Below are 23,468 nucleotides of genomic sequence, written 5' to 3'. Positions count from 1 at the left end.
CTGTTAAGTCAGACTCATTTCACCTCAGGGTGATTCCATACACATCCCAGTTTGTTACTGGACAATATCGGACACTTCCGATCCAGGATTTTAAAAATTCTAGGCTTAAACGTCCGATTAAAAAGCTATGCTTTTGCTGTATTTGGGCTGGGATTTCAAGCCATGTTGGGACTCTTTCTGGCTGCTCTAAAAACCAAACGTCCTGTTAAGTCAGACTAATTTTACCTCAGGGTGATTCCATACACATTCCAGTTTGTTACTGGACAATATCGGACCCTTCCGATCCAGGATTTTAAAAATTCAAGGCTTAAACGTGCGATTAAAGCTATGCTTTGGCTGTATTTGGGCTGGGAATTCAAGCCATGTTGGGACTCTTTTTCCGGCTGCTCGAAAAACCAAACGTCCTGTTAAGTCAGACTCATTTCACCTCAGGGTGATACTGTACACATCCCGGTCTGTCACTGGCCAATATCGGACCCTTCCGATTCAGGATTTTAAAAATTCAAGGCTTAAACGTCCGATTAAAGCTATGCTTTGGCTGTATTTGTGCTGGGAATTCAAGCCATGTTGGTACTCTGTTTCCGGCTGCTCTAAAAACCAAACGTCCTGTTAAGTCAGACTCATTTCACCTCAGGTTGATACCGTACACATCCCGGTTTGTCACTGGCCAATATCAGACCCTTCCGATCCAGGATTTTAAAAATTCAACGCTTAATCGTGCGACTAAAGCTATGCTTTGGCTGTATTTGGGCTGGGAATTCAAGCCATGTTGGGACTCTATTTCCGGCTGCTCTAAAAACCAAACGTCCTGTTAAGTCAGACTCATTTCACCTCAGGCTGATACAGTACACATCCCGGTCTGTCAATGGCCAATATCGGACCCTTCCGATCCAGGATTTTAAAAATTCAAGGCTTAAACGTGCGATTAAAGCTATGCTTTGGCTGTATTTGAGCTGGGAATTCAAGCCATGTTGGGACTCTGTTTCCGGCTGCTCTAAAAACCAAACGTCCTGTTAAGTGAGACTCATTTCACCTCAGGGTGATACCGTACACATCCCGGTCTGTCATTGGCCAATATCTGACCCTTCCGATTCAGGATTTTAAAAATTCAAGGCTTAAACGTCCGATTAAAGTTATGCTTTGGCTGTATTTGGGCTGGGAATTCAAGCCATGTTGGGACTCTTTTTCCGGCTGCTCTAAAAACCAAACGTCCTGTTAAGTCAGACTCATTTCACCTCAGGCTGATACAGTACACATCCCGGTCTGTCAATGGCCAATATCGGACCCTTCCGATCCAGGATTTTAAAAATTCAAGGCTTAAACGTGCGATTAAAGCTATGCTTTGGCTGTATTTGGGCTGGGAATTCAAGCCATGTTGGGACTCTTTTTCCGGCTGCTCGAAAAACCAAACGTCCTGTTAAGTCAGACTCATTTCACCTCAGGGTGATACTGTACACATCCCGGTCTGTCACTGGCCAATATCGGACCCTTCCGATTCAGGATTTTAAAAATTCAAGGCTTAAACGTCCGATTAAAGCTATGCTTTGGCTGTATTTGTGCTGGGAATTCAAGCCATGTTGGTACTCTGTTTCCGGCTGCTCTAAAAACCAAACGTCCTGTTAAGTCAGACTCATTTCACCTCAGGTTGATACCGTACACATCCCGGTTTGTCACTGGCCAATATCAGACCCTTCCGATCCAGGATTTTAAAAATTCAACGCTTAATCGTGCGACTAAAGCTATGCTTTGGCTGTATTTGGGCTGGGAATTCAAGCCATGTTGGGACTCTATTTCCGGCTGCTCTAAAAACCAAACGTCCTGTTAAGTCAGACTCATTTCACCTCAGGCTGATACAGTACACATCCCGGTCTGTCAATGGCCAATATCGGACCCTTCCGATCCAGGATTTTAAAAATTCAAGGCTTAAACGTGCGATTAAAGCTATGCTTTGGCTGTATTTGAGCTGGGAATTCAAGCCATGTTGGGACTCTGTTTCCGGCTGCTCTAAAAACCAAACGTCCTGTTAAGTGAGACTCATTTCACCTCAGGGTGATACCGTACACATCCCGGTCTGTCATTGGCCAATATCTGACCCTTCCGATTCAGGATTTTAAAAATTCAAGGCTTAAACGTCCGATTAAAGTTATGCTTTGGCTGTATTTGGGCTGGGAATTCAAGCCATGTTGGGACTCTTTTTCCGGCTGCTCTAAAAACCAAACGTCCTGTTAAGTCAGACTCATTTCACCTCAGGCTGATACAGTACACATCCCGGTCTGTCAATGGCCAATATCGGACCCTTCCGATCCAGGATTTTAAAAATTCAAGGCTTAAACGTGCGATTAAAGCTATGCTTTGGCTGTATTTGAGCTGGGAATTCAAGCCATGTTGGGACTCTGTTTCCGGCTGCTCTAAAAACCAAACGTCCTGTTAAGTGAGACTCATTTCACCTCAGGGTGATACCGTACACATCCCGGTCTGTCATTGGCCAATATCGGACCCTTCCGATTCAGGATTTTAAAAATTCAAGGCTTAAACGTCCGATTAAAGTTATGCTTTGGCTGTATTTGTGCTGGGAATTCAAGCCATGTTGGGACTCTTTTTCCGGCTGCTCTAAAAACCAAACGTCCTGTTAAGTCAGACTCATTTCACCTCAGGGTGATACCGTACACATCCCGGTCTGTCACTGGCCAATATCGGACCCTTCCGATCCAGGATTTTAAAAATTCAACGCTTAATCGTGCGACTAAAGCTATGCTTTGGCTGTATTTGGGCTGGGAATTCAAGCCATGTTGGGACTCTATTTCCGGCTGCTCTAAAAACCAAACGTCCTGTTAAGTCAGACTCATTTCACCTCAGGCTGATACAGTACACATCCCGGTCTGTCAATGGCCAATATCGGACCCTTCCGATCCAGGATTTTAAAAATTCAAGGCTTAAACGTGCGATTAAAGCTATGCTTTGGCTGTATTTGAGCTGGGAATTCAAGCCATGTTGGGACTCTGTTTCCGGCTGCTCTAAAAACCAAACGTCCTGTTAAGTGAGACTCATTTCACCTCAGGGTGATACCGTACACATCCCGGTCTGTCATTGGCCAATATCTGACCCTTCCGATTCAGGATTTTAAAAATTCAAGGCTTAAACGTCCGATTAAAGTTATGCTTTGGCTGTATTTGGGCTGGGAATTCAAGCCATGTTGGGACTCTTTTTCCGGCTGCTCTAAAAACCAAACGTCCTGTTAAGTCAGACTCATTTCACCTCAGGCTGATACAGTACACATCCCGGTCTGTCAATGGCCAATATCGGACCCTTCCGATCCAGGATTTTAAAAATTCAAGGCTTAAACGTGCGATTAAAGCTATGCTTTGGCTGTATTTGAGCTGGGAATTCAAGCCATGTTGGGACTCTGTTTCCGGCTGCTCTAAAAACCAAACGTCCTGTTAAGTGAGACTCATTTCACCTCAGGGTGATACCGTACACATCCCGGTCTGTCATTGGCCAATATCGGACCCTTCCGATTCAGGATTTTAAAAATTCAAGGCTTAAACGTCCGATTAAAGTTATGCTTTGGCTGTATTTGGGCTGGGAATTCAAGCCATGTTGGGACTCTTTTTCCGGCTGCTCTAAAAACCAAACGTCCTGTTAAGTCAGACTCATTTCACCTCAGGGTGATACCGTACACATCCCGGTCTGTCACTGGCCAATATCGGACCCTTCCGATCCAGGATTTTAAAAATTCAAGGCTTAAATCAACCCTTTAACTCCCCCTGTTGTTTTTGTCTGATGACAAAGGGAATGTTATCAACACTGATAACACTAATAATGTTGAGTTGTAGTCTTCAACAGTGATCACTACAGAACTATTAAAACCATCATTCCTGTTAATACGTTTCTGATTGCTACAGTTAGATTTATTTTCAATGTATTAAAGTATTGGCCAGAAGTCTTACAATGGCCAATCTTGTCTGACTTCATGTTTGAAGATATTATTATGCATCACATTTTGTATGTTTTGTGTGCAAAGTAGTTACTGTAGCTGTTAAATAAATGTAGTGGAGAAAATTGTACAATATTTCCCTCTAAATTGTAGTAGAGTAGCATAAAGCAGCATAACATGGAAATACTCATCCTTGTTGTTTTTGTGTGTGTTATTTTTCAGCCAACATGATAATTAGGTAGATAATAGTGTTTAGACTTAGTGTGTCTCAAATCGCGCACTTCCGTTAGTGTACCAACTTAGTTATGGCGTAGACATGGGAAGACCAACCAGCTGTATGTTCAAAAACACAAAACAAATTCAGGAGGAATATGATCAACAATAAAAGCACTAACATCAAAACAAACATAATTTACCTGAGAGCAGTTACCAACTTAAATAAAGGTTAGCAGTGGTGGAAAGTATCTACATTTACTCAAGTACTGTACTTATGCACAATTTTGAGGTACTTGTACTTTACTTGAGCCTTTCTATTTTATGCTACTATATACTTCTACACTATAATACACTACAATTTAGATACAAATATGCTCCACTACATGTATTTGATAACCTAGTTAGTTAGCTAGATATGTTGTTGATAATGCAAATCAACAATGTAGTCATTAATGCATCAATAATATAGCTAATGTACATTATGAAATGGGCCATTCTACAAGTACTTTTATGTTAGTAGTTAGTATATTTTAATGCCAATACTTGTGTACTTTTACTTAAATACAATTTTGAAGGCAGGAATTTTACTTGTAATATAGTATTTCTACACTGTAATTCTTCCACCACTGAGGCTTAGAGAGGTGGGTTAATATTTATGTAAAAGCTTGAGTGCCATCCTTGTTCCACCCTTAGTAGGGATTTGTCCGACAGCCCGTGAATGCATCAATAGCAGATGAGAACCAATAGCGTGCGACATCCTGCCGAAGAAGAAAAAAAAAAAAAAAAAAAAAACGTTCTATTGAAAAAGACGTGAAGCGAAGCGGAGAGCAAAAAATCACCGGCAGCGGGGCCAGCGTCTACAACAAAAGCCTCGCAGAAAACTGAATGAGAGAGCACATTTTGACCTCAAGCCACTGAGTGAACAGACGTTATCAGCCAGTGTCGCAGACAAGAAGCGCAGATGGTGAGTGATTTTTTTTTTTTTCGTCCGTTAGTGTCTGCAGCCTCCCCTCCCTCTCTCCCTGCGCTGCTCTCCTCTCTGCTTCTCTTTTTTTGTGAGATGAGGTGAGGTGATGATATTCGTCCACTCGCTAACGGGGTCAGCTTACCGGGAGCCAGTTTGTTATATAAGCCGCGGTATGAATGTTGGATGTAAATGCCGTATTTATTTAGGTAACGTTACAAGTAACATTAAAGGAGGCTTTTGTGTTGAATTTAAGTAGAATTTAAACGGTCACCGTCGTGTTCCTCAATGCTAGCAGAGCGCCGCTTGAACGTGTAACGTTATTAACGTTAGTTAGCTAGCTTGCTGGCTGGCTAGCTAATTAATATCAAATGTGATTCAAACCCACTGAATTATACATCCAACACAAATTTACCCAAGCTAATTTGAGTAGCGTTAGTCACATTTCTAACAGATAATTAATTGAATTGTCCTCCGCTATCAGCCGATTTGTAAATTGATTTGTGGTTTTATATTATGTGCCCTGATCTTATGTTGTTCGAGTAGCAGTTACAAGCCTTAGCAGATGAATGTGTTTTTGTTGTTGTTGCAATTATATATGCTGTAACTGGCCTAATGTAGCCTCCAACCTGCCAAGTGTTACATAAAGGTCTTTAGTACAAGTACTGTACCGGTATGCACAGGCAGTGAAGTAGTCCGTAATAGGGATTTAACCCCATAGACCACAAATAAATTAGTTACCATGTACCATGGTTACAACATTGATCTTATTGAGACATTAGCATTAATATCCTAGTTTTGAGGTTTTTTTTGTTCTACTTTTAATCTTATTTGCAATATGACATTTTACAGAGAACATGGGGCAACCTGGTTATCCATATCACCATATACATGATCATAACAGTATCCAGGTTTTTGATCATCTCTCTCAGCCACTCCCTTCTGTCGAGAGTGATCAGAAACCACTGAGGTCTTTACATGTCACAGTATCCTCCAGCTAGCATACCCAGGTTTTCTCAAAACGTATCCACGTTTGAACCCAGGGATAGAGGTGTATATAGTCTAAAAAACAGAGTAAGTGGGATACCAGTGTGCAAAATGTCCACTGCAGCTAATGAACTCACCTACAGCTCCTGAGATTGTCATACAAGTAATACCAAATGGATGAGTGACTGGATTAAACCTGTGTAATTCAGCATTAAATTTAAAACTCTACATCAGTTGAAGAAAACACGTGTTTCACTCTTTTATCCAAATCTCTTGTCTTGTGTTTGTGTTGTCGAGTAGTTTACAAATGGCTCTGTGGTCTGGTAAAACCACTTTTTATCCATCCAGGGCACCACATTTACAACAGTCTGTCATTATAGCCCTGGCATATGGCGACAAGGCTTAAGTAAGTAGTATATGTTCATTTTCATTTCCTGCCATCGTCAGTGGGCTGCCTGACTGTATTTTCAGTCAGAGTTGACAGCACACATTGACACCCTGCTCGGCTGGCTGATTTACGTCAGTATTCTGGTGGATTTGAGAGGCTGTTGTTGCAATTTGACTTGTTTGTCCAAAATATAACCACATAATGCAGATTTAGACAAAGCATGTTGTACAAGCTACAGTGAGGACTAATACCATTTATTTTGTTTCACCATATGCTCTTCTGTAAAACAATTGCCATTAAAGGCACACTAACCTGATTTGTTGGTCATGTCAAAAGTGCCATATGTTGGGAGGGGGGGTGTTTTCATGCTTTCAGATGTGCAGAACAGTATTAAATGGGTCGCCACCAGGCTCAGGCGATAGAGCTGTGAGCTAAAATGGCTAGACTAATATGGCGTTTTTCCATTACATGGTAACTGCTCGACTCGCCTCGACTCTACTCGCCTTTTTTGGTTTTCCATTACGAAAAAAAAGTCCCTGGTACCGGCTAACAGGTATTTTTTTTTAGTATCACCTCCATTGAGGTTCCAAGCGAGCTGAGGCGATACCAGAAGGTGACGTGAAAACCTGCAGACTACTGATTGGTCAGAAAGAATCGTCACTAATCACTTCGTCATCATTGCTAGTGACAGACGGGGGTGTCCTGTCCTTTCCTAAAGCCAAATGGCGTGTTATCTGTACCCATTTTGAGCTATCCACGTGTATGTCTACGCTGTATACAGCGGATGTAAACATACACACGCGTTATTGCAAGAACGTGCCGTGCTATTGCGAGATACGTCACACGCGTGTATAAAAAAAAAAAAAAAAAAAAAGTTGGTTTTAGGGAAAGAACATTGGGAAAGGCTTTAGTAACACTAAAAAAAATGACAAAAACACGACGGTGACTAACGTCACACGCTTAGGAAAACAATAAACGGTTGGGTTTAGGAAAAGAATATTGGGGAAGGCTTTATTACATTTAAAAAAAAACGGCTCTCCTGGGTGAAAAGTCCTGTGTTTTACCCATCCGCCACCCCAACCAACCTCCGTCCTTTCATACTACTCACTACAGCGATAATTCACATGTAATGTAGGTCAATGGAGGCCAAACGGCATTGATAAACATGCTAAAAAACGATTATGCATCTTGATAACACGCCAAAATGGCATACGAATTGGCGTGTCATACATACGCCAATTAGTGAGATCATGCCATTTTTAAATAGTTTAGCAAGCGGTGTTTTTTTTTTTTTTTTTTTTTTGCTGCCTCCAGCTTCTTTTGAAACAAAATTTGTCTTCTGGCTGTGGCAACAGCCACATGCCGAGAATCAAAAACAACGCACCTTCGACGTTCTGTGTGTGTGTCGCGTTAGGTCTAGAGGTCGACCAATAGTGGATTTTACCGATACCGATAGCTAGGTTGGGCCGTATTTGCCGATAACCGATTAATCGACCGATAGTATTTATAACTTATACAGTTGACAAAATACATACATTGTTTCAAAAAAAGTCCAGACGCTTTTGGCAATAATCAAAATAATAATGTCATATTTATTGATATTAAACCCACAGCAATGCTACACAAGCATGTGTGTTGTCTAAAACAGTTCTCCTACATATTTGGAGTCATCCAGTGCAAAAATAAACATAATGAGCATTATAATTCATATAAAGGACAAACAATCTCAAAACAGTGATGCCATTCTTTTCTGTAGAGTAGTAGAGTAACGGTTTAGAACGGTAACAGACGATCTCTGACCTGGAGGGATCTATCTTTCCCACTTTATACTCTTTGTTCTCGCTTGGATGCCCATATAAGGCGTAATGTATGACGGACCTGCCTTCCCATTGGTTGAAAACATAAACAAAGGCATCATGGGAGATCCCCTTGTCGGTAGCACCTACTGTCTATGGGTAGCACGGAGTTAGCGGCAGAAATGACCGAAAATGTGATGAATTATGGACATCAAGTGGATAAATCTTGGATATAACAGTTTGGATTTAATGCTCAATAACCCCGAAAAAAGGCACAAGTTCCAGGCTGGATAGAAAATCACCTGTAGAGGCTAGAAAGACACCAAAGACACCCCCGTGACGGCTAACTCGGTAGCTTTTAGCTGCAGCAATCAGTAAGTCTCTACGTTTAACTGTTATTAATTTACCTAATATGAATCAGAGGTGCCGTTTGGGATCGTGGACGAGCCTTTAGGGTTCTGATTCTGACATTTGGGTCGGACTTTTTAGCGTTTATTTTTGTCAGTGTTTTAACCGCTTGAGGTAAGTTAGCCTACTACCAATGTTTAGCGTCATCTCAGCCTCGAAAGCAAACATACTGTTGTGCTGTTCTTTCTCTACTAATGCAGCGTCTATTCAACAAATTAATATGTACTGTATACATACCTTTTTGCGGTCGATGGTTTAAACGAGCATCTGATGTCAGCCTTCTCCGCACAACATGTGCTCTCCGTGCAGCGCACAGTAACACGTGTCGAAAATAAACAACACGAGGCATCAGTGATAGTTTTTATTTCGCCTCTGTAATGTATGATGCCAGCAGACCCTTCTCAGCTCTCGCGTACTGTGTAATGAATGACAGCACGCGCTTCTCAGCCGCTCCAGCAACTGCCGCAACCATCGGTATGGATTTTTGCCGATAACGATAGTTCTACCAATCAACTATCGCTGCCGATTAATCGGCAAAACCGATGAATCGGTCGACCTCTAGTTAGGTCACGGCAGTTTCTTGCGGCGTCGCTATGACGACCAGCCACGCTAACCTAAAGGCATGAGGCGGTACTAAATCTGCAATGGTAAATGGAGGACGGGACACCGCGGTCGAGCCAAGTAGAGTAGACTCGAGCAGGTACCATGTAATTGAAAAACGGCAATAGTTTTAACTAGCTGCTTGGCCGTCCCTTTCTTTCCCATTTCCAATCATTTATTGTGTTAGTTAGGCATTACTTTGAAAATGAGAAATATAGTCAGGGTGGTTGTGTGAACAAAGAAGCATAAAGCCTATTTCAGACCTGGAAAAATTGTAGATGTGTCACTGTGTGATTTAATGCTTTAAAGGGATTTTATTTGTTGGCATTATTTTTATATATATTTTTTAAATCCGTAGCTCTCAGCTGTTTAAATCTTTTATGTGGATATTCTCCGTATTGTCTAAACAACAACCATTCACTCACATTGTTTTGCATCTCTGTGGCTGTCAGCACTGATCTAATGCAGGCTATCTGGTTTGTAAGGACCTTAGGGCAGTGACTGTTTAGAAAGACTCAACGTGTAGAGTTTCCTACAGTATTTTCCGTCAACAGCAAACGTCCAAGAGGCACATTTTGAAGTCTGCAGAGCTCTGTGGCAATGTACTCGCTGTAACTTAAAATATCCACATTTAATCTTGGGAAATAACTACTTAAGACGATTTATTTGGTGGAAAAAAAAGTCTAAAACATTAATTCCCCTGTCCCTGTGGCCTTCATTGTCCCAGTCGACAACGTCTCAGTCTGCAGTTAAGGAGCCTTCAGTTTATGATGGAAATGTTCTGATCTCAAAGCAGATATTTGCATGTGAGATTTTGTTTTTTGAAGAAAGGCTGGGGCATGGGACGAGCGGCTGCTAAATGTACATAGCAGAAACATTTCTCTCTTCTTCAGTCTGTGATAACATCTAGCACTTGAAGCTGTTTTTTTCTCTACCTTAAGTGAGTTGCAGAAGGCAGCAGCCTCTCGCTATGTCGAGTCAACACAGGCTCTACAAAGTCTTCAACACATTCTTTTACAGGCCATCGCAGGTTTTGTTATTTGCCATTTAAAAGAAAAAACCTAAACAGACCAGCTGCTGCAGCATACCAGCATCAACCATGAGTTTTCATGAACATCGCAGGTTTGAACACCATTTAGTTTACCAGTCCCTCCAGGAAAACGTGATTATGCGATCGCATAATTCAATGCATAATCAGCCAAAGTCCGCATATTTATGCGGGGGCCGCATTTTTTCAAATACGCCGCACTTAAATTGCCGATTTCCGTGCAAAATATGCGGGGCTTGCATGATTTCATAATCCCCGCATTTTCGTTGCAAAAAAGTCACATATATCTTAGCAGAAAGTTGAAAAATGTTGCGTTTACTTCACACAAGAGCAGCCATTTTCCCCTGTTGCCATGGGAACGTTATGAAGTGACGTAATTACGCGACGTGAACATCATCGAAAAGCTGCAAACCCCGTGATGAAACCGCAGTTTTTGCAAGTTCCCGCAATTTCATCGCATAAAATTGCATAAATATCCTGCATATTCCATCGCATTTTTTAAGAAAACGTGCCGCATAATCAAGGATTTTTGCCCACAACAATCACAAAAAAACTCCGCATTTTTCTGGAAGGACTGGTTTAGGGACAAAAATGAGAGATGTAATGCAATTTTTCTTGAAGAACAGACATTGTATTTGGCTTTTTGGCTTTAGTATCTGATTTTATAAGATGTTTGCTTGGTAATAGACAGATCTCTGACAAACGATCAGAGGACTTAAGTAGTTTTAATTGTGCCCTCAGGCAGCTTCTCCGAAGGAGTGACGCAAGGAAACACTGAGGGCCTTTTCAGCATAGTTAAACAGACAATGCAGTGCAGAACCTAAGGTTCTGTGAGCAAAGGTTGCTGACTACTAATTACAAGGGGAAAATCCGGATCACTTTCTTGATCTGAAAGGGCAGCAGCTCCTTCGGAATTATGGTAAAATGTGAGCATTTAGTTTTTTTACTTTTGAAAGACTGTAGATCTCCTTTTGAATCAACAAAACAGCAAAGAACAATAACACGTCTGAAATGCAGCCTTTTTTAATGGTGTTAAAGTAATCTAGACCTGCAATCATTAGTTGATTATTAATTAGTGGGTAAGCAAAAAGATAATCTGCAAGTATTTTGATAATCAATTAATCCTTAAGTAATCCTTAAGTACTTTTTAAAGCAAAAATGTCAAACAATTCCTAGTGCCAGCTTCTCCAATTGCTTCTTTTCTCTGTTTTTATAGTCTGAATATCTTTGGGCTTTGTACTGTTGATAGAACATTTGAAGGCATCGCCTTTTGTGATTGCCATTTTTCTTTCTTTTTTCTAACATTTAATATAGAATTAGTTGTTAAATTGAAAAAATAAAATTGGTAAATGAATTGTTAATGGATATAATCGGTAGTTGTAGCCCTAATTTTTTCCACCTCTTAAGTTGGGCAGTTTTTAAGCTCTTGTCATACAACAGCAACATAGCCACATATTTAGATAAATTCTTTTTAAAAGGTTTTATCTGGACCTAAACAGTCTCTCCAGATAGGAAGTGAAAAAACAAGCGTGCCAACATCAGCTGACTAAAGACAGAGACATGCAGACGTTTGATGGCCTGTGCCTTCAAACACAGAAACTGCCCCGTCACTTTCTGGTTGCATACAGGAAGCCAAAAAAAGGGAAGAGAAGTAGTGGCTGACCAAACGGCACAACACACTCACAGATGTGATTACTCTGCAGACTGTGAACCTCTATCTGCACTCTCCAGGATCAGACGGTTTCATTCTTAGTTTCATCAGTTCCCCAGCCAGTCAAGTGTCAAAACCTCAGCTAATACGTACTCTTCCATCACAGAAAGTATTTTTTTTTGTTTTATTAGCCACGTGCCAATTTTTTATTTTTTTTCTTGTCCACAAAACTTGCTTCATGTTGAGTTATTGATGGAAGATTGCTGTCAAGGGGAGCCTATATATCATCCCTGCAGCAACTGTTTTAGTTGTTGGACCAGTACCATGGCTAAGTATGTCTAAAAAGTGCAATATATACTGTAAGATGTTATCTGCAAAAAAATATTAAAGGACAATTCCGGCGCAAATTGAACCTAGGGGTTAATATATGTGTACCGAGTCGAACGTTCTCTAGGATCTGTTTTCATGCTAATCGAATGTGTCTCTAGCTTGAAACAAGCTACCGAAGCATTGAGAACTTTGTAAGTGTACAGACAGTACACGAACGCTGTGCTTGAGCTATATTACTGGTTGCACTGCGTTCGTCATTCGACTGGTCATGACTGTTATCCAAGATAGTGGCCGCATGTAATCATTAATGCTACCAAAGAATTTCTAATATGGGAAGAAGTTACACTCTCTCGTTACTTCCGGCTTCTGAACTGGTTGCAGTTCCACCAGATTTCCATATAGGGGGCGCTCACAGGCCAGTGCAGAATGAATGGGACTCTATGGAGCTATACCCCTCAAAATCCACTTTTCTCAGGATATCATTTTTTGTCTAGTAATTTGAATGTTGCATTTGAAAGGGGAGGCTAAGAAAATACACACTGCTGGGTGTTAGATTTTTTTAAAGTGGCTTTTTTGTTCTAAAAAGCCTTTTAAAATGTCAATGACGTCATACACATATACGGCCAGAGATTCTGCTTTACGGCAAGCTCTGAGTTGCTTCCTTTTTTCTCTCGAGGCGTCGACAACACAGCTGACAGATTAGACTCTCCCTGTTAATACACGTGCTAGAAAGAGGTTTGCTAAGACCACGCCAAAATATTCACTCTGACATTCTGGTTCTGCTTCGGATGCTGTCAAGCGGGATCTCCGATCGTAATCAGTCCTTCACTGACCAATCAGCATTCATTAGCAGAATGCTAGCGTGTTATGGGCAACAACGACTCAACCTGTAACAAATCGAAAGGGCATAAGTACTCGTTCATTCAACTTTTGACCTATAATCCAAGTTGAACTTGCAAAAACTACAATCAAATCTGAGATTTCTCAACAACAATCAGGCGAAAGAGACAAATTTAGCCGTCTAGCTCCATAGGGTCCCATTCATTTTGCACTGGTCCGTGATCACCCCCAGTGGAACTCTGGTGGAACTGCAACCAACGTAGGTACAATGGGGCTTAATAGGGAGTGGAACGGCTTTCCGTAGACGGGCTTTGACGCTACTATCTTTATAATCTATCTTTGTAATAAACTATCTGTACACTTACAAAGTTCTCAATGCTTCGGTTTACACGTATGGACCCTCATTATGCTACCGTTTAAGTGTGGTGCTATTTCGAGCCTTGTTAGTGGTATCAAATAGCGATTTACCCCGAAAGCTAGCCTTAGCAGCTAACCCCCGGTTTGCGGTAGCTTGTTTCAAGCTAGAGACACATTCAATTAGCATGAAAACATATCCCAGAGAACGTTTGACCTGGTACACATATGTTATTAACCCCTAGGTTCATTTTGCACCGAAACTGTCCTTTAAACTTAAGACTCATGGTTTTATGTTGCTAGTACTGGACTGGAAAATGATGTTTGGTTAAATCACGTTTCTAAAAATAAAGGATGAGAGAGTGTGGGAGCCTCGTTTTAGATGAATGACATAAGACGTTTGTTAACATAGCGCCTGCCTTCCCTTCTAGGGGCCTGTTGCAGTGAATCGTGCACCACAGTGTATTCAGAATTCAGTGATGATCAAGTATATCGGGGGAGGGGGGTGTAATTGTGTTGTGTCCATCAACACTAGGAACATGTTGATCCCCAACACAAAAGGTTAAATCCAAACTCGTTCTTCAGTGTACAGATAGAGATGCTGGATTAAAGGAATAGTTGGGAAATATACACTTATTTGCTTTTTGATGAGAGTTAGATGAGAAGATTGAAACCACTCTCTTGTCTGTAGGGTAAATATGTAGCTATTGCCAGCAGCTGGTTAGCTTAGCTTCGCATAAAAACTGGAACAGGGGGAAATGGCTAACAAGCGGTAAAATCCACCTAATAGCACCTCTATAGCTCACCAAATAACAAGCTAGGCTATATCTTGTTTGTTTAATCTATACAAAAATTGAAGTGTAAAAAAAGTGGTTTCATGGTGGGTATGTGCCGGACAAATAGCTGTTTTCCCTGTTTCCAGTCTTAATGCTAAGCTAAGCCAACTGGCTGCTGGTTGTAGCTTCATAATTACCGTACAGACGCAAGAGCGGTATTGATCTTTTTCTCCAACCCTCAGCAAGCAAGCAAATAAATTTCCCAAAATGATCTATTCTTCTAAACAAATTAAAATGGAAAAAGGAAACCTGGCACTATCGTACCAAAAGCTTCTGTGTGGCTGCAACATTAACATAGAAACACACACACACACACACACACACACACACACACACACACACACACGCAGACATGTGCAGGCGTGATTAAAATGTAAGTGAGGGAATGAGTTGAACCCTCTGTTCAAGAAATTTAACTTGTGTGAAAATGGTCTTATTAAAGACACAACTCCTCAGCTGGCTCTAACTTCTCACAGTGGTGTGGTATGTCTAATTGCTTCACATTTAAAACAGTGTTGTACATAGCTAATCAACTACACAGCAAACCTTTTATTGATGTTTACATTGAACACCTTGTCCTGTGCTCATGAAGGCCCTTCATTTCCTACCCCTCCAAGTATTTGATTATCCTTTGTCTCTTTACTTAGCCAGGAGGACTCTTGAGCTAATTTGTATGCTTCTAAACAGAGATCATACATCTTTTGGAGTTGTTTCCAGGGGCGATTCTAGGACCAGACCTTTAGCTCAGCCCCCTAATGAGAATGTGACACGGATACAGTGCCTTGCAAAAGTGTTAACCCCCCTTGCTAAATCAGTAATTTCATTAGCCAATAACCTTTGAGCTAGCTACTGAACAACAACGTCAGCTAACGTTTTTTGACACTGTGATGGAACTAAACCTGACACTTTATAAGTCACAGTAATAACGACCAATTTGACACAATGTTCTAACATTCAGCAATTTTAGTTGCTTACGTTTCAATTTGGGTTCTAATCTGTGCCATACAATTACCAACATCTTCTCTGACTAACGGACTAACGTTAAACTTTTCAACCACACTCCGGCTCTCCCTCTGACAGATTAGATAGAGATTCAGCCGAAGGCGGGAGTCTGGCACAACCTCCTCCGATTGGCCAAAACTACGTTTCTGTTAACCCTTTCCTTGACTGGGTTACAGATGCATAGCCTCAGCGACAGCAAAACAGGATATTATGAGCTCATTGAACCTGTAATTGTTTGTCCTCTGTCACTAACAGACAAGTTTGCAAATTCTAACTTGAAGCACTAAAATTGATTTAAAAAAAGAAAAAGAAATGTTTTTTACTATTATAATTTTTAGGGGGGTTGAGATGAAATTTAGCAGGGGCTTGAGCCCCCCTAAAAAGGGTCTAAAATCGGCAATGGTTGTTTCACTCTGCAGCTAAAGCATTCATACAGAACAAGTGGTCGTTAGCATTCATTTTTTGGGGATGAAAGTCAGTTAGGACTTTAGCTGCTGCTGCTGTCCTCGTACGGATTCTGAAAGAGAGACAGAGGAAGCCGTATGTGTCATAACAGCTTCCTGCCACATTTGAGCTGTTTGGTGGCAATTGAGAATCATGCACATATAAGGTAAAAGAAGACGAGATGGCACAAGCGAATCTGAATTCTTCCGGGATGCCTGTGTATGTGTGTGTGTCTGTGTGCTTGGAATGCATGCCTATCTCCTAACATGGTAACTAATCTGTGTTTTGTTTTTGGCAATTCCGTGCCTTCATCAGATCAGTTTTCCTTTTTTGGCAGCATTATTATCATGATTTCATACGTACAAATGATGCCCTTATTGACCTAATTTTCCTGCTCTTACAACCTGCCGCAAAAATGTCCTGTGAGAACCTCACACATTCAAAGTTCAATAATGTTGAGAAGATCAAAGTCATGTTGGCTCAGCAGTCGTGCTGCAGCAACAGGAAGTGGTCTAGCATGCAATCTGCTAGATAACCAGCAAAGTGTGAGCTGTCTGCTAGCTTAGCACCAACACATTAACTGAGCTCGAGAGGGTTCGGGGATGAAGAGGAGACTGTTGGGATGTGATTGCATCTCCAGGAAGCTCACTTAATGAGCCAATCGTTTAAAAAGCATGTCATCCGGTTCTCATAAGTGCAGACACCACCCTTGCTGCTTTTCCTACTGAGTTAAGTGGTGCATTAAGGTTAAAGGGTCAGCAATAGTACTCAGTAGTAGCAGGGCCTCTGTCAGCATGAATTGTGTGCTTAATACACACTGAACATTTTATGCTGATCATGGCCGTAACATCTTTTGAAGAGAAGATGACCGAACCCTAAGCTCCAATGATTTTATACCCATATTTTGAACACAATTGGTGTATTTTCATGGCAAGTTAAACAAAAGTGTCACATACACCTAGTGGCAATCAACAAGTTAAATGTTTGTGGTCATTATGAAGAAGTACCTTAATTGCTAATGTCTCACATGTATTGTGATTGTCTACCCCTTCTTTTCCTTAAGTCTTTGTAAGTGAAACACACTTCATTAATTGGTCACTTAAACAGCTTTTGATCTCAACTCACATTAAGCAGGTCAACATTTTTATGAGGAAGGTACATACTTCATTATTTCATTTCCATCACTGTGACGGATTCTTGATTTGTGATTTTGCTTACAAAGCAAGACATTTTGCAAGTCAGAGAGTAATAGACCTACAAAAATGAAGATCAGCAGTTGCCAAAGATCTCCTTGTCTTTGCAACTCTGGTAGCAATACTTGAACCCCCCCACCCCACCTCCACCACTTCCTCCAGCTCCAGCCAAATGGCCTTACATAACAGGGTTTTAGCAAAGTCTGCAGTGGACTTTTCCCCTGCCTAAACAGAGGCTGCCCTTCTTCCCTGCACACTGGCTGCTCCATGGCAGTTACTGTGTGAATATCTCTCTGTCTGTTTATTATCTGCTTGAACTACCTGTTAGCCTTGCTTTAAGATGTGGCCGTGCTTGTTGCTGCTGGGGACTGGCTGCTATACTCGAGAGGGCAGATACAGTCATACTGTATGTAACCTCCTCCAGCTTGAGATGGTGCAAGCTTTTTTTTCTTTCTTCTTAACCTTCTGAGCACCTCTGGGGAAGTCTTTCAATTCTTCCTGTCAGCATGAACCAAACTGTAATTACCTGACACCTATAATGTGCAGGGAAATGTGGTGACCTATGTTAAATGGCAGCCATAGAATTTAAGAGTGGACCTATGATTGTAGGGGTTGAGTGAAAGAAATGCTTCAATACATTCATGCATTACAAAGATAAAGACCGGCAGAATAGGTGTCAGTCATGTTATTTCACTGAGAAATCTCCTACTATTTGTAAGAGACTTCATGTAATATTTCCCTGTGAAGTTTCTTAACTAGAAGGCTGGGTCTGAGCTGTTCTGCTTTGTTGAGGGCAGCCCCATGCAGAGCGTCCCACAGCTCAGCTCACATGACCAGACAGAAGGCACCTGATCCTCTCCCAGGGGTGCAAAGAGACAGATGGAGCGAATAGAAAAAGGGTGGGGGAGAAAAAGAGATCAGATTGACAATACTGATACACTGGTAAAGGTAATAAGAGGTCAGTGAAAAAAATACATTCTTCCATCCTGGTGACGTTCTTCTGTTGCATGTAATCCAAAGCCCTTTTCACACATGCAGCAGTGTTTCCTCTAGAATTTTTTTTTAGCAGCAGCAGGTGGCGGCGGGGGGGGGGGGGGGGGTTGTTGAACGTCAAAAAGCAACGTTACCTGAAAACAGCGTGTAGTTTCTTTTTAGCATCTCACATGACACTTTCAGTCACTATGACCACTACTACGGTCAGAAACATTGTGCCAAAATATGAACAATAATGTCGCTGTCAAAGGGCTTATCTGCTAATGTTAGCTACCGACTGTTACCTTGAAACCATCCAGCAAATAGACAGTACCGCAGGGTGCCGTTACCTGAAACCGGTGATTTAACGCCACCGCTCATTTTACACACAGTTTAACAACAAAACGCAGAGTGAACATTACTAGCTACGTTTTTCATGTTGATTTTGAGTGGTATGCACCCCCACTAGCCTGGAAAACGGTTTTAAAACAGTAACGTTAATACAGCGTGTCGAAGGAATACAGAGTCTCCTGCAGCGGGGAGTCAAAGGCAGAGGGACCGCAGCGTTCGCTAACGTTAGCTTCTTGTCTCATCTGGGGTCTGATAAACAGTAAATTCATCAAATTCAGTGTCCACAATGCTATTTTCCAGTAAACTGTAGCTGTCATATTTCACGGGACCCGCGTGAGTGCAAATTTCATGTCGCGGCTTTCGTCGCTGTTTGTCACTTTGCCTAAGATTGAGTGACAAGTAGTACTCGCCCTGTTGTTTATTTGGTTGCCATGACTTCGTGAGTGGTGACGTCCTGTCACTGTTCCAGTTGCTCACCCTAAAGGGGAGAGAGAGCCGATGACAGTTGGCTTGCGTTCAGTAGAGCACCCGGCTCTGCAGAGTCGTGTAATTACGACTTTATGACTTTTCATAAACAGCTGAAGGTGTGCGGTGTACATAGTAGGGTTGCACGATATTGACAAAATGTGATATTGCGATATCGATATTAATTTTGATATTTTTAAACCTATGTAAAATTACAAAAGTTACGGGAAAATGCATCAAAATATATTCTTAACAAATTAAACAAGTTTTCTTACAACACAAGGTTTATTTGACTGTCATATTGGACTGGTCCAACATGATTTGTTCCGTTTTGTTGTCTATCTATTTCTTCACTTACACTGTCACTCTGTTGAAATATGCACACAATATGGTACGCTCCATAGGGTTTGTCACATAGTGGACCCGTGCACTGACGTGCACTAACATGTGCAAGTGGCACGGTAACTGGCCAATGAAACCTGATCATTATAGTGTTTCAAGCGGACACTAACTAAGCCACACAGCCAACGGACGGGACGCAACGCATCGCTGCACAAAATAAAATAAATATTGCATACTTATTGCGACACTTTCGATATATTGCGATAACGATATTGAGTCGATATATCTTGCACCCCTAGTACATAGCGGAAACCCTGTTGTGCGTCTGCCCTATTTCTGATACCGTGTTTATCAACATAGAGGAAACACTGTGCAGTATAGACCTAAAATGTTCAGGAAGATTTCCTGCACAGGGTCATGTGTGAAAGGGAGCAGGGATCGATATTCAGGGAAATCTGTACCGCCAGTTTCCCACCTCAAGACCTAGTAACATGTCAGGGAAAATGCTGGTACGGCTGCTAGTTAATGAAAACGGTAACAATGCAGGGACAAGAACGTAAAAGGTTACGTCCATCTGACAAAAGACTCTTTCTCTTGTAGTGAGCAAACCAATCACAACACATTTAAATCTTTGACTTGTTTACGGTTTAGCATTAATGGCAATGCTTTCGCCGGTGATTTCACAACTAACAAGCAATATAAGTTCTTTTGTTTGCAAACAAGCAAATTTTTTTACAAGAACATTGGCACCAGACAAAAACGGCTCCGCGCCTGCCATGATCCTGAAAATAATAAGAGACCGCCACGTACACGAACATCCGGCCTCGCCCCATCTTCTTCTTCTGTTGAGTTTTATGGCGGTTGACATCTATAAGCGTTGCATTACCGCCATCTGCTAAACTGTCACTTTCCTCATCTGAAAGGTTATCCCAGTAATAGTCTTTACACACATTTGAATACATTTGTTTATTTTTCTGTTTACTTATCCAGGACACCAGGAACACCACGGAAGAGAAACCTGTCCAGCGATCTAAGGTAAATATGCATCGCCTGTCTTTTCTTTCTTATCCCTCATTCATGGTTCTCTTCTTCTGTGTGCGTTACTCTTGCCCCACTTCACTCTCATCAGCCTTTTGATCTCCGAAAAGAGCAAGGGAAGTCTTTCCTGCATTTTGTGTCTTTTTGTAAATGCCAGCTTTCATCTCACTGAGGATCAAGGAAAAGATCACCGCCTGTTTGTGTGTCTGGTAGCAAATCGGTATATATGTATGTGCTCAGTCCTTCAGCTTTAAGACCCCAAAGGAAGTGTGTTCATCATGTGAGAAGACGGTCTACCCAATGGAGAGATTGGTTGCCAACAACCTGGTCTTCCATTCAACATGCTTCTGCTGCAAGCACTGCAACGCCAAACTTAGGTGACTATATACACTGTTTCCCTGTTTGTTTACTTGACTTTCTTCTTCTCCTGACTCCTTTTTGTTCGTATATAACGGTTTCATTCCTCCTTTCCCTGCAGCCTTGGCACCTTCGCAGCTCTTCAAGGTGAATTTTACTGTAAACCCCACTATCAGCAGCTGTTCAAAAGCAAAGGCAACTACGACGAGGGCTTCGGACGCAAACAGCACAAAGAGCTCTGGGCCTCCAAGGAGACAGATAATATAACAAAGACGGCATAACACCTCCAATACATCACAATGAACATATGTCTCATATGCTGGGGCACAGTTCAATCACCCTACCGCTCACTTGCTTTTTAAATGCCATCAGAACAGATACATGCACAAACAGCTAGAAAATGACTGGCCAGTCATAATCCATACCACTTAAAATGTAATTGTGGGGATTTAAGGTTAAATTTAATTGATATCTGTATTTTATTTTCAATCTCATGTTTGGAATTCGGGAGTTGATTGTGACCAAAAGCCTTCTCTGGTATGGGGAGTATAATAATCACTTTTTTTTTTTATTCTTTTAAAATAATTTGCACCCTTTTTATTTTTTTGAATAATTAAACCGTATGCTCAGGCAAACATACGAGGGGTTACAGAGCATACACTCAGGTCAATTTTCACCCAGGGTTTTAAAAAAAACAAATGGCATAGTTTCACTCATTTTAACAAAACACAAATCAAAATAATAGTCCTCAGTATTGTGACTTTGCTGTCAGACAGTTATGTCAGTTTGTTAGGTTATATATATTTGAGGAACAGACAGGGTACAGAGTACTGTAAAATAACCGTGCACATCAGCAACAGCTCACCTCTCGTGTTTAAAGCTTTGTGTTTAGTTTAATTATTGTTCGCTTCATCCCAAGGTTTGTTCTAATTTCATCGACCACTGTAAGTCTCGTCCTTGCATGTTGGGATGACTGGGTCTTAATAGCCTTATCTTATGACTGTATCCATCTTTTGTGTTGTGAATAATCTGATTTGTTTCATTGATGCATAGCAGCTCACTTTTTAAAGTTTTTTTTTTAGAAACACTTGAGTTTGGATTTTATTGATGTTATGGCATAAGTTTGATCCTCTCTGAGCTTTTATTAATGGTTGAAATTTTAATGGAATTCTCAGATTGTGTTTTGTATACTATGTGTATGTAGAGCTGTAGTTTGTGATTAGTGAACATTCCCCACCTTACTGTACTCTCGTCTTGCACATACACACGATGACCAGACAAGATGATCACTGGGAAACTGAGGCCTCGCTCGTAAACATCCCTCACTCCGTTGGATGAAACATCTTAAGAGGAGCTGTAAACATTTCGTGAAATTTAATTACTACAATTACACTTCTGTCACAAATGAGGATGTTGATGGACGGAGCTTAAGCCTTGCATGAAAACCACACAACAGTGTTCCTTCGTCATTTCACCCTTTGTCAGTTGTTGGCGTCTTGTAGTGATTTTTTCCCTTGCTGTATTTGAGTGTGTTCATATAGCTGGACAGTTTTTATGGGGGATGTAGACAGACCCAATCAGTGTCTTCAACATCCATCATTTTGTTACCACCAGTAAGCGTGGACAGGTTTCTTTTTTAAATGAATGCCTTCCTGTTCTCATCTCCTGTCTTATTAGCTAAATGCATCTTAGCACCTGGACCTATATCTTAGTATTGAATTTACTTACTGGGGGTGGGGGGGAGGTCACCTGATGTGCTCCTGCCTGCCGCATGCAAAACCCATTGCAGAGCACCCCCTGCTGGGGAAAGTGTGACAGTAGTGTCTAGTGTGTGAGAGAGAAAAAATAACTTGCCCCTGAACTCAACATACTGTAGCCTTTATTCAAAGTTTTTGAATATGTTGCCTCCTAACCAGTTAAGACAAGATTTCCACATCAATATTTTATTCTATTCAAAGAATGAGTCTAAAGCCATTCAAATATCTCATTTTAGAAAATGACACTTGAATGACAAAGTACTTTTGTGACTGAAGGTTTACTGTGAATTTGAGCATGCTGTGCAGAATAGAAAGCTAAATGGAAACAGATGGATATCTGCTACTTTTTTTTTTAAAGAACTAATATCTGCTACTTTTTTTTTAAAGAGAAGCCTTAGAAATAAATAGCTAACCTTACTGCTTTTTGAAAAAATTCCTTTGAGTGCACAGATCTTTACAAAGAAATCTCCTGATCATGCCTTTATAAAAACAGACCTGCTTACTCTAGAGCCCCACACTTTAGCATAGGATTATAATCAACCAGCAGCCATTTTTCCTATCTAACCACTTTTTATCCACATACAATGTACAATAATTCTGTGTGACAATGTATATTTTATTTTTTCATTTTACAGAGTATTGTATCTAGAAATGCTGTCTGTCATTCTCCGTTAGCAGTTCGCCAAGGTACTGCAGAATCTGTGAACTGCAACTTTGTGTAGTGTAACAGAGCAGACAAGGTACACTTAACACTGGTGCCAAGAGGCTCAGGTGAATGATTGCAGTGTAACGTTGTAAATGTTAAACCTGTGAGTCATTTCATTTTTGTGCTTATCTTGATGTGAACTTACTTTTCAATGCTGTTGTCATCGAGACATTTTAAATGTATACATCTTTGAAAATGTATTCTGTATTACAGACTTGACCTGTGGATTGAGGTGGCCTTACAGCAAAAGAACGCTTGGACTGTTTTCAGTCGTTCTCCTCTATTCTCTCTTCTCTCTTGTTGCTTAGTTGTGGTACGGAAGTGTAACATTTTAAAATGTAAGCGCCCCCCTTTCTACGCTAATATACACAATCATCCTGTGCATTTTCTTTCTCTTTTTTTTTTTTTTTTTTTTTTTACATGCTTTTGGAGAAAAAAAATTAAATGCTGGTGTTGATTTAATTCAGTGATTTTAGTGTGTTTATTGAT

The 23,468-nt window shown here is 40.9% G+C and overlaps 1 protein-coding gene across 1 annotated transcript; it reads left to right on the top strand.

Annotated features, from left to right (window-relative positions):
- Positions 1–4,867: 4,867 nt before the first annotated feature.
- On the top strand, positions 4,868–23,408 carry limd2 (LIM domain containing 2). Its single transcript, XM_031318950.2, has 4 exons — positions 4,868–5,114; positions 20,112–20,156; positions 20,400–20,536; positions 20,638–23,408. Exons 1-4 carry the CDS (start codon positions 5,112–5,114, stop codon positions 20,795–20,797), a joined length of 345 nt encoding a protein of 114 aa, XP_031174810.1. The 5' UTR covers positions 4,868–5,111; the 3' UTR covers positions 20,798–23,408.
- Positions 23,409–23,468: the final 60 nt, after the last annotated feature.

Source organism: Sander lucioperca, chromosome 21 (genome assembly GCF_008315115.2).
Source record: "Sander lucioperca isolate FBNREF2018 chromosome 21, SLUC_FBN_1.2, whole genome shotgun sequence".
Lineage (NCBI taxonomy): Eukaryota > Metazoa > Chordata > Actinopteri > Perciformes > Percidae > Sander > Sander lucioperca.
Note: the sequence above shows the minus strand (reverse complement) of the source record. Positions and strands in the feature narration are given on the sequence as shown.

Coding starts and splice junctions, on each gene's coding strand:
- limd2 (XM_031318950.2), top strand. Junction 20,157..20,399: donor AACCTGTCCAGCGATCTAAG/GTAAATATGCAT, acceptor GTATGTGCTCAG/TCCTTCAGCTTTAAGACCCC. Junction 20,537..20,637: donor CACTGCAACGCCAAACTTAG/GTGACTATATAC, acceptor CTTTCCCTGCAG/CCTTGGCACCTTCGCAGCTC.